We start from the raw sequence: 13,487 nt of genomic DNA on the forward strand, positions 1-13,487 counted from the left end.
TATTGACAGAGAGCAAGTTTTACTTTGATGTTCTTCTGTTGTTCACCTGATCATCAGGAAGGTACTTAGGTTTGGTAACGCACCAAAGACGGTGACTCGGGAAAGCCGAACTGCAAGAATCGTGTCCCTGCTAGTGCATCTGCCCATGAGACAACTGGTGTCACCTATGGTGGTGACACCATAGGTGTCACCCGCCTGTCCACATGTCCGTTGTCGCGGGTCACCCCAGCGTGGGTGAGAACCTGCTGCCACTGCTGCTGCGCTAAATAAAAAATAACGCCCTGTGAACACATGGCACTGAGAGAGCCCAGGGGGTTGCTCTGGTCAAGCTGTCCCTGGGGTGAAAGCGAGCTGCTCTGCAGGCCCAGCAGGGCAAGTTGTTCCCCGGCTCTATCTCTGCCACCAGAAAGGATTCGCATTCATATGCAAAACCCCCGCACCCCAGGCTGCCAGGGCTGCCGCTGCGCAGCGGCACTCAAGCGGACAGGGCAGGGTGCGTTTTGAGCCCCTCCTGCCTGCCTCTGCTCTCAAAATCAACTTCTCTCTCAGCAGTAAGGACACCCCACCTCAAAAATCATCTCAAAGGCTGTCCGTAAAAACAAGAAGCGGTATTCATATGAATGAGGCTATTTTTGTAAGTGCAGATGCGGAAGCTGTTACCACCAAAATGTTTAGGAAACCTGTGAAAGGAAATAGTCGAGCTGTAGCGTAGGAACCAGTTCAAGCACTCGGCTCTGGCTGCTCCCCGAGCTGCGTCCTCGCCACGATGCAGCACGCCCAAGAAGATCCGACTGCACCCGGAGAAGAAGATGATGCCTTTGGGGAAGGTAAAGTCATCTTTTATTAAGCTAATCCTTCTCCTACTCAGACGAGAGACCAGTTTCTAGCTTGGGTGGTATTTCTTGGGTAAATCTGCAGTTGTCTATGGGCTCCAAGGTCACAGGGTGACCAGACTTTCTTTTTCTCCTGGGAGAATGGAGAACAAAAGCACCCCAGATACAATAAAAATACCTTTCACACTGGTTCAGCAGCTTGCTTCCTCAGCAAGGAGGTTACTGCAGAAGAAGAAAGCTGGGGGGACACCAAGTGTGTTTGCTACAGTGGCTGCACTATGCAAAGTAGCGTGTTGGACATTCAACACTGCAGGTGCAGCTGTCGTTAAGGTAGTAGTGCTCCTTACGGGGGCTAAAGGCGACTCGCTACTTAAATTATCTGAGCAAAATTAGCCTCCTCCTCTCCAACCGCCACAACCCAGGGCACAGAGGCAGTGCCATAGCTTCTTATCCCTAAAACTTTCTGCCGGAGCGTGATTCCTCACTGCTTGCATCCTGTGCCGCTGTTTACACGTGTACCGAGCGCTACCCGGTCAAAATAGCAGAGAGGCAGATGAGACGACCCAGGGAAGGAGGAAGAATCTGGCCCCCGGTGTCTAATTTCTGCCGTTGCTCACTGCTCCCCTTCGCACTCGAGCGGGGACCAGGGGGAGAACTTGCTCATGCAAATCTTCTCCCGGCCCCCAGCCCTCCGCAGTTTCCAAGGGAGTTGCAGGCACAAAGAGCTGCCTGGATCCGCTCCAAAGACCGTGAACCTTTAAACTCACTTTCAGCACAGCTTCAGCAAACCTCATTTAAACAAAGCTCAGCTGCGGTTGGTATGGAAGACTTAGCAGTGAACAGTGCCAAATCGAGTTATCTGAGCCTCAGTGAAAGGCATCAATACAGGAAAGAAAGCAGCTCCAGTGATGTACTGTCTGCATTCAAATACATTTCTCATGTATATATGCCCCCACTCCTCGTCCTGTGTCCCAGTCTGGGCTCAGAAGGGCAATGGATTTGCAGAAAGCAGGGGTCAGAGTATTTGCGTTCAGGAAAAAATCCTGGTAGCCCAGGGAAGACCCGATGCCACTGGGCAGATCACCTGGCATTGAAAGTACCCTGTTGCGTTCCCTGCATCCTGCCCTCACCCAGGTGGATGCCACTTCTCAGGGTAACGGACTCGATAGGGACATTTTTGAGTGCTCTGAAGAGCCAGTGGGATTTAGGCTTCCTTGCTGTTTCTGAAACCTCTAGCCTATGTTCTTAATCAGAAACGTAGGAGGGAAGGAGAGGAACGTGTGCAGGTTGTTTGGCATTTATATTGCATTATCTGAAGGGAAAGATACAGTGCTTAAGAAACCTTTCCAGCCTCTCAGCTAAGTTGTTTCTGGCAGGGCTGATCCAGCAACAGCTAGAGGAGGCTGGCTTTTCAAAGGCAGGAACATTTTTAAAACCTCTCCCTGACCCTGCTTGGAGCAGGAGGTTGGACTAGATGACCTCCTGAGGTCCCTTCCCACCTGAGTTATCCTATGAGTTGGTGACAGCCTCGTCAATTCCTTTCCGTGTAACCGGGAACAAATCTACCCCAGCTGCTCTCTCGGCCAGAGGGTCTGTTGGCTCCCAAACCTGCCAGCTGGAAAGTCCAAACAACATAGGCACAGCGCTAGCCTTCCCCTTCAGCCCCCTCTCCTCTCTCTTGAAAGGGTTAGCAGGGAAACATCAACTTTTTGGCTGCTATTTCTGGAGCAGTGTTGACCCTGGACAACCCAGCGTGCTCCCCGGGGCTGGGTGGGATGGGAGCGGGGAGGAGCAGTGCCTGTTTCGGTCACAGGGCAGCCCCCACCCTGCTCATGCTGCAGAGACCTAGGCAATGCCAGCCAAAACTCCGTCGCAGATTTTCAGGCCAGATGGAGGCATTTGTCAGGTGCTCAACTCCGACTCCCAGCTCAGCACAGACCACAGCTCTTAGGGTGTGGGCTTTTTTCGGTTTGTTTTCCACATCCGGCTTGATTTGGAAAGCGGTGATGGCAGATCTCCCATCCACCTTTTTAACTTGTCCCAATGGCTAGCTACTGTCACAGATAAAGATAGCTGCATCTTACTTCTTCTAGTGTTGATTTGTCTAGTTTTTTGGAGTTTGTTGCCCTCTTGTCCAGGAGAGCAAAGAACTCACTATTGCTTGTACATATAAATGTCTCATGTAACTATCCACAGACTGTATTCAGACCGCTCTTTCTTACCCTTTGCCAAGCAGACTGTTATCAATCAGTATTTCTTTGTAAAGTGTGAGTTTTAAACTTCTAAGCATTTTCATGGTTCTTCTTGGGACCATCCCCTTGGAGATGTGGACACCAGCATGGAGCCCACCGCTCCAAAACTGTTACACCAGGAACAAATCCAGAAGTTATACAATCTGTTCACTCGTACTTTATAAATATAGATATATATCTCAGGATCAGTTCAAGGATCAGCTAATATGTACAAGGACTGCTGGAGTCCTTTTGGGTCCCAGCATCACATGAGGGTCTCCTCTTCATCAGATTTTCCTCTATAATCCTCAAGTCTTTCAGTGACAAAATTTCTCAGAGCAGGGTCAATGCTATCCCATAATTATGGCTTATCATCTCCCTTGCTCCCAGCTATGCCCGTACTAAAACCAGATGAATCAGCTCACTTTCTCAAGTAGCGTGTTCTCGGAGTGATTTACCACTTCCCCAGACATTGTGCCATCTGCATATTCAGTCAGTCACTATTTGAAGTTCCCTTTCAGGTCACTGACATAAAAAGATTTAAATCCCATAGGGACAGAACCAATCTGTGCAGGTCCTCACTAGAAACTGGCATCCCTGATGATTCCTCAGCTGGGTCACATCTGTCATTTGGACTTGGTTTGGACTCATTCAGCATGTCCCAAATTGATCTACTCCATTTCAAGTTTCTTAGTCAAGATCTCATGCAGTACCAAGTCTTATTTCTTACAAAAGTCCAAGAACACTATCAACACAACTATTTTCTATAAAACCCTAATGAGTGCTACTGATTGTATTCCATCTCCTTTAATTTTGCTTATATGACTCCTATATCAGCTATTCCGTAACGAGGCCAGGACCACTGCCAGGCTATCACACTGTTAGCGACACAACATTAACTCATAGCTCTCGGGAAATCCTCTGGTGCTTCAAGTTTTTTTAAAAAATCAGCAAAGAGCTCCTTGGATAGCTCTTTTCAAAGCTATAGTTTAAAATCCTCCTTTGGGAAAGATAAAGGGAAAAAAAATTTTCCCGTTGATATAGACCTTAAGCTGGCACTGGTATTTTCCCACATGCAAACAAAAACTTTTGTTGAAAATGACCGTTTTCTGCACCATTATTAATAATTCCACCATTTTCATCTACTTATACCCCAATAGCACTGTTTTTCCTTGTTGTACATTGAAAACCCAAGTCACAGAGCCGGGTGTGACAAGCTATAGTACACATATCTTCATGAAAAATCAGGCTGACTCTTGGAATAGCTATTCAAATCCTCAAAACGTTCATCCTCAAAGGAAATCTGTTAGTTAATTTTCTTGTTTTCTAATAACAACCTTGCACTTAGATTGTGTTATCTCCTTCAAAGGATCTGCGGAGCCTTTGCGAATGACTGTGCTTAAGTTCAGTGAAGCGCAACTCCCTCTCCTCTGCGACGTGGCCATCGTTTAACAGGGCACAGCTGTAGTATGCAAAAGTTTAGAGAAGGAACTATTTTAGCCTCTTGAAAGTACAGGCAGTGATATGTTTCGTTTCTTTTATGGCCTTACTCACGATGTTAATTCAAGGCAAGTGACTTCAGTTTAGTCTTACACCTTTGTTAGGTGAAAACACTAACTTTGGGGAAGATGCTTTTTAATTTTTAGTGACTCTAAGTGCCTGAGATTCTGATGTTACATTTCATTAAAAAGAAATCACTTCCACTAGCACAAGGCTTCCCCTCATCACTGCAGCCAAACAGGCGTGGGTTTTTCTCGGGTCTGTCTAAGCTGAGGAGCCAGGAAGGCTCCTGCGGCTCCCAGCCCCAGGGAGGGAGGGAGATTTGGGCACGAGTCAGCTCTCTTGGCAGACCCTGGCTTCCCCGGGAGGAGAGCTGAGCACTCACGCAGAGGCATGACGCCACTGCCCCAGCACAGCCTTGGACCAGGGCCGGGGGCTCGGCACAGCAGGAGCTCCTAGATCAACGCAGACACATCCACGCACAGAGTTTGCAAGCACTCAGCAAACATGGCAAGCATATGGGTCCAGGCATTTCGTTAGCAGTGATCAACGTATCTAAACTGAGAACGCGCAGGAGAAATAGAGGTTAGACTGTGATTTAGTGCAGATCTTTTCATACAGCTGCTCCACGCCAACCTCTCCTCACATCTCCACCTCCCATCTCCTGTATGTGCCCTCTGGTTGCACCCATGGTAACCATGACCTGCCTCTCAGGCCAGAGCCGACACAAAATCCCATCCGTGTTTCCAGAGTATGGGGGAAAAAAGCAGAGCTGTCTTTTTCATAACATTCAGTAAGCGCGTGCTCCAGTTCGGTAGGCCAGAGCCCCGCTTTAGGTGGTGGACTGCACCGTGTCAGAGTCCCAGGGCCCTCTCCTTGCCCAAGACGGACATGCTGCGAGGGCAGACAGACACGCTCCAGCAGTGCTACCCATCAAGGCTCCCAGCAGAACAGTAACTGCATCAAACTTTTAAGATATGCTTCAAAAACGTACCAGATGCCTTTACATCCTTGTAAAGCCTGCCTGCCGTTTTTAAGAGAGAAAAGAGCTTTAGCTCTGGGGTTTGGGATCAGCTTCGAGGCTTAGCTGAAAGGAAAGGTAGCTGCTGTTCATGGTTATGTGCACCGCCTGGCGTATTGTAACATCTAGCATCGCTGCTGAGGTTAGAGAAAAACGAGGATAAAGTCTTGAATGTTAAAGTTGAGACATGCTCTTTCTTCAGCAACAGCTCAGGTTAAGCAACCCTTCTCTTCCCCTAAAGCAATGCAAGACACTATGCTTTCCTCGGACATACAGCTGCAGTGACTTGCCTGAAAGCCACACGGGGAGATCAGTGTCACAGCTTGTGCGTGACCCACTGGACCAGGCTTCTTTCCATGCCGTAGCTAGCCAGCCGTTCACCCGCCACCGCCAGCCCCGCTTTGGCGAGAGCCAGCTCATGTACGTCCCCTCCCCACAGAGCGCATCAAACTGATGCAACTTTAAGCAAATTATGTCTGCTAAGGGTATCCATGTGTACATATCAGTACGGTATTCCAGCAGATGTGTACCTCAGAGATATACAGAGATACCGTTTTTCCTATGTTTTCACCCCAAACAGAGTTTAACATGTCTACTTTTTCCAGTATATGAGTGCCTAATATTGCAAAGGATGTAGTAAAGATGCGCAGCCTTGCAATGTATTAAGCATGGGAGCTTCTCCTCCCTGGCTGCTGGGAGGCTACGGATCATTGTCCTGAAAACGTTTACAGGTCCCACCAGCCCCACCTGCCCTTGCAGCTCATCTCGCGTTCCCGGAGATGGAGAATGCATACGCCATACTCGCGGCAGCCCAGAGTAAGAGAAGTCTCATCACTTCATGGCCAAGGTGACAGTGTCTGCTTCAACCAGATAGATAGATTCTAGTAAGAGGTGTTTGGCCTATAAACTCAGATCGAAGCACCTTTCTCCAAAAGCATGGGCAGATCCACTTAGCATGCTGGACAAGGACAGCGCGGAAAAGAGGGTGCTCTCTTATGGAGCATTTTTGCTTATTCCTGTTTATGCTAAATGCTTTGCTCACCTGCTTCTCGCAGCTGCTTCTTTTTGGTTGTGGTCCATGGGCAGATGCAGAGTTATGCAGACGGGTGAGAGAGCTTTTTGTGGTCGGAGGAGGCAGTGCGAGGAGCCCGTCCCCACCCCGGGCGCCCCACACCCACCCACCCACGCTGCTCCGGCCCGCCGACGCTTCCAGCTGTCCCGGGCAGCTGGAGGGCTATTTTTAACAGGGCATTGCGCTCCATAGTTGAAGCAGAAACGATTGAGTCCATGAGGCCTGAAATTAAAAGAAGAGGGACATGAGAGACACTTTCTGCTTTGTTGTCTCCCTACTTTTTAATTAAAGATCTTTGATCTTTTTGTTTTTTCCTTCTCCGTGTCTTGAAGGCAACATGTTTGGTTCGTATTTGCTGACAATATTTCTAGATCACTAATAATAACAACAGCGAGGGGAAAAAACAGGTCAAATAAACAAGTGGCATTTAACCAGCCCTCAGAGAAAAGAGGAAGGTACGTACAAGCCAGAGAGAAACCACTGATTAGGTGTGCTCGGGCCACTTCCTAGGCTTTCAAAACAAGCGTCTCACCAAAGGCTGAAGCAAAACTGCCTTCCTTTGCACCCTTTTTCCCCCTTCTGTTTTTAAGACAGTGTCTTTACTAAGCTCCATGAAACACAAGCTTTTTGTCATCCAGTCCCATCATTAAAGGCACAAAATAAATGTGGCTTGGCTAGCATGAGCTTGTGGCATAAACAACTTCACCCCTTTAACAATTCGAAGCACGGCTCAGCCGCCCCTGAAATGAGCTTCCGCCCGCCTGGATGCTCAAACCAAAGCCTTGTGGTTGGTGTGTCAAGGGTGTGACAGTCACAAAACAACCGGGTCAGGAAGTGCAGAGTTAAAAGGCGAGGAGTGAAAACAGTCTGAGGACATGAATTAAAGAGAGAGGGGAGAGTAGTCAAGCACTTGACAATGTCACAGAGGCACTAAAAAGTCGACGGTGGGATGATTTCCCGATGGTAGGATTTCTCCTACATCTCACCATCGCTTGGGGAACGAGGGGTGTTGTCAGGCCCCACAGAATTTTAAGCCATATTGTCTTGATCTGGCATCTAAGAGCAGGGAAATGGTTTGAAGAGTGGTCCCACTGTGGCTGCCACCTAAACAATCCTTCCTCGCTGCTGAAATTCACAGCTCGACCTACAGACCTTCTGCCAAGGGGTGTGTGTGCATGTGCACACCCAAAAAAGATCGGGTGGGGAGGGTGCAGGAAAACATTTACGCTGTGAAGAGGCACTGATATTCCTGTGTCTTTGGCAACTGGGTAACAGGTGAAGCAAAACAGCTATGGAAATCCTGAGCACAATAGGCTTAACGCTGCATAACTTACGGGGGCTGACATTGGCTTACTCTGGTTTAATTGCAAGTAGCCTGGGAATTGGAAAGTTCAGAGACGCAGAGCTTAGAAATGATGCCTAGAGTTTAAATAGTTGACAAAAAGATGGAAAAACAAAAAGCAAGGTGGAAAAAAGGAAGCCACAGAGAGAGAGAGAGAAAATAAAGTGGGATTTTGGGGAAAGTCCCACCGTGACCCAGTCCCTGCCTGAACAAATGGCAGGGGATAAACACATCTGGCTGCGCCCAAATTGGGGCAGTTCAGATCACCTCTATTCCAACCTTCTCAGACAGTTAGGGTCCTAAGTCCTCAAGCTGGCTTCCTTAAGTTCCCCTTGTAGTCAATAGTGAGTGTGTGCGTTGTGTGTGTGAGAAGGAGGGAGGGCAGGCGATGGAAACAAGAAGCCCCTCCAGGTCCCAGCTCAGAGCATGGAAATGGGATCCTTTCTTTAATTACCTACTGGAAGAGCCTGGCTCTTTCCCTGCCTGTGGCAGTCCCCTGCTGCTAGCCTGGCAGCAGTGGGCACAAGCGTGGCTGGTGCCCATATGGCAACGTGCACGTCCATAGGGGTGGCTGGTCCCCAGGCAGGGTGACGAGAGACAGATCCACTGCAAGAGCCAGGTAGCCTCATTTTTGTGACGGCGGGTCCCAGCTAGGAAGCCCTGCAGCAACCGCTTACCATTAAAGTGATGCTCTCCTTGTCCTTTGCCTCTAAATGGGACTCAGTAGCTAGGGTACTGCCTACAACAGTCCAGGGTTAGGTTCCCCCAGTGCCCAGTGGTGCTTTTAATTTTGCCCCACTAACTGCTGGGAAAACTGCCTGCACTTGGTGCTGCCCTGGGGCACCGCGGCGGAGGAGCTCAGTGCCCAGGCTGCTCCTGCAGCATCACTCACCAGACCCGTGCCAGGACAGCGCCCGGCCTTTAGTGCCCATGTCACAGCATTGCATGAGCCTGCCTATAATCAATAACAAGCCATCCCACAGAGAAAAGACACTGAAAATACCCAGCCCCACAAATACCCAAGCCCACAATCCCCTCCCTGACCCAGGTGAAATGACCGCCCTGGGAAGCAAAACCCAAAACTGCCCCAAAACCTCAGACGAAACTGCATGAGGCACGCGTAGCATCGCACACAGAGGCTTGCAACACCTCCCCTTTCATCATGCCAGGCTCCTCTCGGAGGAGCCAGCCCTGCCTTCCTGCCCACCCCACGCCCGGCCCAAGGGGAAGTCACCCGCAGTGACAAGTTTTTGTGTAAGTGATCCTCTCTTCATGCCATGCCATACCGGAGCGAGAAGCCCCCCGAGCTCCCCTGAGGAGCAAGCCTGTGGTTCGGGAACGGTGGCTGCTGAGCGGCGATCCAGGAGCTTCCCTGGAGGGGTGTCAGAGCTGCCCACGGCAGAAGAGAGAGGGACAGCCTCTCTGAGGGGCTCGACGGGATGGCTAAAAGCTCTGTGAATATATTGGCATTACCATAGACATTAAGTTTTCAAGGACTCCTGCAGGACCGTCTTGGAGATGAGCTTATAAAATCTTACATCTTTGCCCTACAGCTCTCTGAAGGTTGTGATTAAGATGCCGGTGGCTGATGAGGCTGGCCAGCATTCAGGCTCCACGGCATAAACGGAGCTTCGTTTGCATCCTCCTCACTTTGTGGTAGCCTGGGGCAGTGGAAGAGCTCTGCTGTGAACGTGGACGCGACCTACAAGGCACCGTGCTCATTTTGGCAGGGTGGTTGTGACGGTGGAGAAGTGCAGTTAGCCAACTGAGAGCTCCCTGTAAGTCTCGGAGTCCTGCTCGCTGGGTTTTCTCACTCGAGAAAGAAAAAGAAAAAGATAGGACAGGGCCCAGATAAGGTCATGGAGCTAACAGAGGTAGCACTGAGCAAATGAGATCTTTTTCTGTCTCAAATATTACCCGCCGACCAGAGGTCACTGCAGTTTCTCAATGGTGGTGATGTAAAGAGCAGAGAGAGCACAGCCTGCTTCCTCTAGGGACTCCTTGAGTCATGGGGTGGCACCTGGAGAATCTGTCTGATTTGTAAATTGAATGATTTGGGGAGTTGGGGTTACACCAGGACTGATGGATCAGGTCATAACGTGCAGCCTTCACACTGAACTAACAGATTTCCTTCTCTTAAGCGTCTTGGAGAAAGGAGAGATTTTATAGCTGTAGATAGATTTGAAGCTAGACAGCGTCTCTGAGATCCTCCTACAAACACATGCAAGGAGTGCCACGCTAGCAATACTAGCATACATTTGACAAGTGAAGCCCTTTTTTTATTGAGAGGGGAGGGAATGTTGAAAAGGGTCCATATAAAAATGTTCTCAAAGCGAAACGAAGCCTCCAGAGGAGCAGAGCCCTCCAGCACTGCGGAGCTCAGCCCTGGAGCTGGATGGCTGTAGCTTTTTTTTAATTTTCCCATGGAAAAGCAGGCAGCTCGGGAGGTCCCGGTCTGCTCCGCCTCTCTTGTCGCTCTGGGCAGCTTCCTGCCCTTTCTATTCCTGATGCCTGTTGTGAGCCAGGGAAGAGTGAGCTTAATCAGCAACACCAGCCACTGATTAGTGCCAAGCTGTTGTCGTTAATCACTTCAAAAATCACTGCGCTGAAAATAGTACCCAGGGTCAGATGTTCAAAAACTGGCGTGGTTTAACTGGTGTCATTTAACCTCAGCCACAAAGCCAGGCCACACCCCTAAAAAACACTATTTCTTTGCTTTACATTACGTATCATTTGTGATTTTTTAAATTCAAATCCACTCACAGCCCCAGTGACATGGCACGAAAAGCTGCTCTTCACCTTTCCTAGAGGCAATGACCGCTGCCAGTGGTTGAACACCTCCAGGTGAAAGGCAGGCTGGAGCAACAAGCAACCTGTATCCCCCCAAAAGATGCACAGGGGTACTGGCCTGAGAGTTTGGTCTCAAGCTTCTCTGTGCTGTGGACCCCCCCCTTTCCTTTGGAATCTCAGTCCAAATATTTGGCAGATGCACTTGGGGCTCGTTACGTTACGGAGGCAGCGTGTTCATTGCGCTCCCCCGAATGGCATTTCGTGTGCGCTGCACTTGTCTTATATTTGCTATATCTAAGCCACAGAAATATGCGCTGATGAGGAAAAGAGGGCCATGGCGGTATCTTGGAGGCAGGAAGGGAATGAAAATAATTTCTCAAAGCTGCAATCCTCTGTGCAGAACTGTGGCCCAGGAGAAGGAAAGCTGGCCGCGCTGAGGACCCAGCTGGGTCACCCATACTGCTGTCCATCTGGAAATTATTTCAGGGCAACTCTGGCTTTATACTAGCGTAACTGAGGATGGAAATTCCTTGGAGCCTTTGCCCCAGAGGACTCTTCCTGGGTTTCTATTATGAAACCGCATGTTAGGAACACGCAGGAATACAGGTGTGCAGCACTGCAGGGTTCGTACATGGCACTTGATTTTGAAACTTGTCTGGCATTATTTGCTCCTTTCCCTCCACCCCAGCCTTTGCATCCTTCTCCTACCTGTCCGTCATTTTCCCCAGACCATGCTCGTCATCCCTGCAGCTCCTCCCCTTCTTGCCATGACCTGCTGAGCAGGAGGAAGGCAGAGGCTGTCTCTACGCTGCTGCTGGAGGGCACAGCAAGGCAGGCCAAAGCCCTGGGTGCTCCCGACCCGCTCTTTCAATCATGGACCTAGGATACCTTCGGTGGCTGCTAACATGTCCCACAGTGTCTCATACGATAACTGTCCCTCGTGATCCTTGGTCCTTCCAGGCCAATTACCTGCTGCACAGCATGGGGCGGACGAGGATGGGGCTGGCCCAGCCATGCCTGGGACTGCTAACCAGAGTGTGCTTGGGCATGTACAAAGAAAGGCTTTCTCCTCCTCTGTGCATCAGAGATTGCCCAAAATTTGCCTCTCAAATGAAGGTGAGGCTGCAAGGGGACTCTGGAGGTGAACATGGGCTGGGTCCACATTTTAACTGCAGTCCTGATGTAGCCAGCAAGTTTCAGCAGCAGGCATTACTGCCTGGTAACGTGGGTAGCGAAGACATCAATCCCTAAGAGACCCCTAAACACAGTGGGGAGCTCAGCCCCCACTGTGAAAGGTGAAGATTGTGGCAGGGAACCAGGTCTGAGCACTTGAGAGCCAAGAAACAAGAAAGAGCCAAGAGATTACTTAAAGATTCAAGAGGATCCCAATGAGGAAGATGGGATCAGATTGACTTTCTGTCTACAAAGCCAAATCCTTTCCTGGAGATGGTCTAACAAGGCCTTCTTGATCTTATACATGTTGGTTGTACTGGGAAAGGCGGCCTCGAGCAGGTATCTCACGTGCTGCAGACCCGTGGGAAGCACTGCGTCCCACTCTCCACATTCCTCCAGGCAAGGTGGGAGAGAAGGTTTCGAGGCCGTCCGGCAGCAGGACACCAGCCCATCACCAACAGCATGGAAGAGGCTGTCTGACAGCCACGCTTCCAAAAAGCAGGCTGACAGTGCCATACCTGTCGCTTCAGATCTCTGATCACTACCATAGCTTTGATCATCGCATTGCGTAGCTGACTTCCAGCTGTCCAGGAAAGCAAAAATAAGTTTCCAGCAGGTTTTTGTGCGCCTTAATTAGAAAACAAGGAAAGCTTTTCAAAAACAAGCGGGGAAAAAAATAAGGCTAGAGCTGCAGTACTAGACATGCCATCCACACACTTGGCGTGCACTTAAGAGCAGCTCAGCCAGCCCTGGTTGCTAAGCAGTCTGAGAAACTGGAATGTGCTGCTCCCTCCAACCCTCCGTGAACATTGCCACCCAAAACCTGCCCAGAGGAGGCATCGGGGGGTGATTTTGAAGCGGGGACAGTTCTAGGGGAAAAAAATGCAATCGGTGGCTCCTTCGTCCTGCTCCCCCAAGTTACGTACGTGAGGGCAGGTAGGGTGTATGCTTGTGCATACACCTCCCGAAGTCAAGTTGCTATCTTCAAATGCTGCCAGAGGCACAGGCCGTCGGTGGGAAGTGTTCTTGCTCTGAAGGCAGCTATCTCAGACCATCACAAACGTGGCAAGGTGGGACAAAGAAGAGATAAAAGAAGGATTACCTATGGAAAGCGTTATCTCTTGCGGTAAGTTAAAAGCTAAAGGCAACTCCCCTTTCTGTCCCTAGCCCTCTCCGTCCGCACCCATAGCTGTTCCTTGGTATACCAAGTGTGTCCTGACCACCGTGCCACAGGGCACAACCACTGCATTATACTTCGGTCATTCCCAAAGATCCAGCTGTGCTGAGCATCTGGCCAGAAGTCCCAGAAGACTGAATCTTTTCCTGAATCACTGCAGAAGATCAGCTCAAGTAACTTTTTCCCACAAAGTGCGCCGAGAGCTGCAGGTGGAAAGCTTTGCAAAAGCAACATCAAGAGAAATGAGGAACTTGAGGGTGGAGCAGCAACACAGTGATGGGAAGTAAAAGGGGGGAAATGGTTGCACAGTGGTTAGAGGATGTCAGCAGTGAAAAACAAGTGGGTATC

At 49.8% G+C, this 13,487-nt stretch overlaps 1 protein-coding gene across 3 annotated transcripts in view; it reads left to right on the forward strand.

Annotated features, from left to right (window-relative positions):
- Window positions 1–717: 717 nt before the first annotated feature.
- The window catches only part of RIPOR2 (RHO family interacting cell polarization regulator 2), a 69,616-nt gene continuing 56,846 nt past the window's right edge, over window positions 718–13,487 (forward strand). For all 3 annotated transcript variants that reach the window (XM_075494249.1, XM_075494250.1, XM_075494251.1), the window contains exon 1: window positions 718–827. In XM_075494249.1, coding sequence (XP_075350364.1) covers window positions 767–827 — 61 coding nt within the window. In that variant the 5' untranslated portion in view covers window positions 718–766. The remainder of the gene's footprint in view (window positions 828–13,487) is intronic.

The sequence above is a fragment of the Mycteria americana genome, chromosome 2 (assembly GCF_035582795.1).
Source record: "Mycteria americana isolate JAX WOST 10 ecotype Jacksonville Zoo and Gardens chromosome 2, USCA_MyAme_1.0, whole genome shotgun sequence".
Lineage (NCBI taxonomy): Eukaryota > Metazoa > Chordata > Aves > Ciconiiformes > Ciconiidae > Mycteria > Mycteria americana.